Source organism: Nematolebias whitei, chromosome 7 (assembly GCF_014905685.2).
Source record: "Nematolebias whitei isolate Nwh7 chromosome 7, NemWhi1, whole genome shotgun sequence".
In the NCBI taxonomy this organism is placed as follows: domain Eukaryota; kingdom Metazoa; phylum Chordata; class Actinopteri; order Cyprinodontiformes; family Rivulidae; genus Nematolebias; species Nematolebias whitei.
Genome location: NC_056504.1, coordinates 27,674,770 through 27,677,159, shown reverse-complemented (window position 1 = coordinate 27,677,159; position 2,390 = coordinate 27,674,770). Strand labels below are relative to the sequence as shown.

The 2,390-nt window shown below is 36.0% G+C and overlaps 1 protein-coding gene across 1 annotated transcript in view; it reads right to left on the bottom strand.

Moving 5' to 3' along the window:
* Positions 1 to 2,137, bottom strand: part of zgc:172271 (Saxiphilin-like) — a 29,835-nt gene extending 27,698 nt beyond the window's left edge. The window contains exon 1 of the mRNA XM_037679781.1: positions 2,123 to 2,137. Coding sequence (XP_037535709.1) covers positions 2,123 to 2,137 — 15 coding nt within the window. The remainder of the gene's footprint in view (positions 1 to 2,122) is intronic.
* Between the last annotated feature and the right edge of the window lie 253 nt (positions 2,138 to 2,390).

Genomic DNA, 2,390 nt, shown 5'->3' with positions numbered 1-2,390 from the left:
ATTTATATGGCATGTTAAAGCAATGCTTCATCTGTTGGTTGAAGTTTGACATCAGAATGTCACCAGAGGTCACTCTTTCCTCTTTTATTCCAACCTCTGCAGTATACAGTAATGACTGGCAGCATTTTCATTTTATTTTATTATTATTTTTTTTTACTCGTAATAATAAAACAACTTCTTGATGAAGAAATACCATTTTTTATTTCTAAAAACATTTGAAGTTGTATCACCAATTGTTCTAAATCAAAAAGTTGTAAATCTAAAGAACAATTTAGGCATGCTCTTTTGCACAAATATGGGAATTGCTAAGGAGGAAAAAATAATCCATTTTAGATATTTTTTCTCTGATATCTTTACCATTAGTAAGCAACAGTAAGTTGACCCAACAGCTGTTCAAAGCACAAGCCTGGACCGACCATCTGTTTCTCATTTTACTGTATAAGCATCATATGTTGTAATGGCTCAGAGCTGCTGCTGTTATTTGGGCTTTGTGAATTAAGTATGACTTTACTGATACCTTATATGCATAGTTGAAACATCTAATTATCATGCAGTGTTGAGGTGTGCAAACCCAGACCTGCCAACAAACATCTGCTCACCCATGCCTCATGTTTTACCCAATTATTTGCCAGTAAAGATGCAAAATCACACACAAAAAAGCAGGTTGTTAAGCTCATATCTGTGCAAATAAAAATTTTAATAGAAATCATTGAAATTACTTTATATCAAATCATTGTTAATGCAAACATACACTTCAGTTTGGAGACATCTTATTTCTGTAATTTGTCCTCTGTGAGTTGCTTTGCTACATTCTGAATAATTGTATTCCATCAGCCTTACTGCAGCTTAAGGGCATGCACTGAATATTCATCAAATAGTGTGTGTCATCTCTCCAGGGTTGGTTTATGTTTTATATCATCTGAATGCAGGCAGGATTCTTCTTGTAACCTTGTTCGTTAAGCATTGATTCACACATTATCCAAGACTGTTAGGATAGCACTCTGTCAATTTCCTTCTGCATATCAATTGCTTCTGGAAGAACTGGTTTGGGCAGCAGGAAAACTTGAGAACATCTTCAATAAAAAAAATAAATAAAAAAAAGTTGGATGTAAAAGCAGACATCAACCATTCTGAGCCACCCCCTTTCTCTCAGAATGAGTGTGAATAGCTTTCAGACACTTGAGGTATGGTTTCCTGCACTCGAAAATGAAATGGTACACTTCTTGTTATTTATTTATTTTTGACAATGCACATCACTTCAATGTTTTGCTCCATTTTAAGAGCAAGAAATCTAGACTTTCATCCATTCATCTTTACCTGTTTCTTCCTTTTTGGGTCACGAGGGTCACTGGTGCCTATATCCAGCCACCACTGTGCAAGAGATGGGGACACCCGGGACAGGTCTCCAGTCCATCACAGGGACACATAGACAAACAAGACAAATAACCATTCACTCTCTCACTCACACCTAGGGACAATTTAGAGTTACCAATCAGCCTAACATGCATGTTTTTGGTGTGTGGGAGGAAACCAGAGTACCCGGAGAAAACCCACGCATGCACAGAGAAAACATGCAAACTCCACCCAGAAAGACCCCCAGCCAGGATTCAATCCTTCCCGCTGACAGACAGCAGCTCTATCTACTGAGCCACCGTGCTACCCTGTAGACTTTCAAAAGTCAAAAAATTGACTTTGCTATTACAAAAATATTTTGTTAAGCAAATAAAGTTAATAAGAAAAAGGTAATTTTATTCTTGTTGAGGGAAAATAAATTGGAGCTCTGTATAATAACAAAAATATTTTTTTTCCTTTCTGCACATTTTTATTGAGTGTAGTACCTTTATTGAATTTTAGCAGATGCCCAGATAAAAAAAAACCTTTCTGTTGGTTGACACAAACCAAACAGCAGCAGGTCAGGGACACTGTTGTGCTCATGAAGTACACACTTTTCAATTCATACGTGCAATAAAAGTGCATCAAGCACAACTCATTTTGTTTTCACTTTTTTAGGTTGTGCAAACTTAGCTGGTGCCAATAAAGTACATCATACAAATGTTCAAATAATAAATAAACAGGAACTTTGCACATATTAAAAGCAAAACATGCAACATTTCAAGCTTACCTGCAGCTGGTTCATCCTGTGGAGGTTTTGAACTCATGGTAGCTTTTATTGGTTGATCCTGTCAGTTTAGATTAGAAATTGATTTGAGTCCAAATAATGGGTAAGAAATCATAATTTTGCAGCTGCAGCCATGTCAAGGAACAACCAGTTTTTATGTTGTCTATAGATACAGTATGTTCATGTACTTATCGTTTTAACATTTCCTCATTCATCTTTAAAAATGCAAAATCTTTTGACAACTCTGAGATTCTCTGTTACCTTGTTAAGA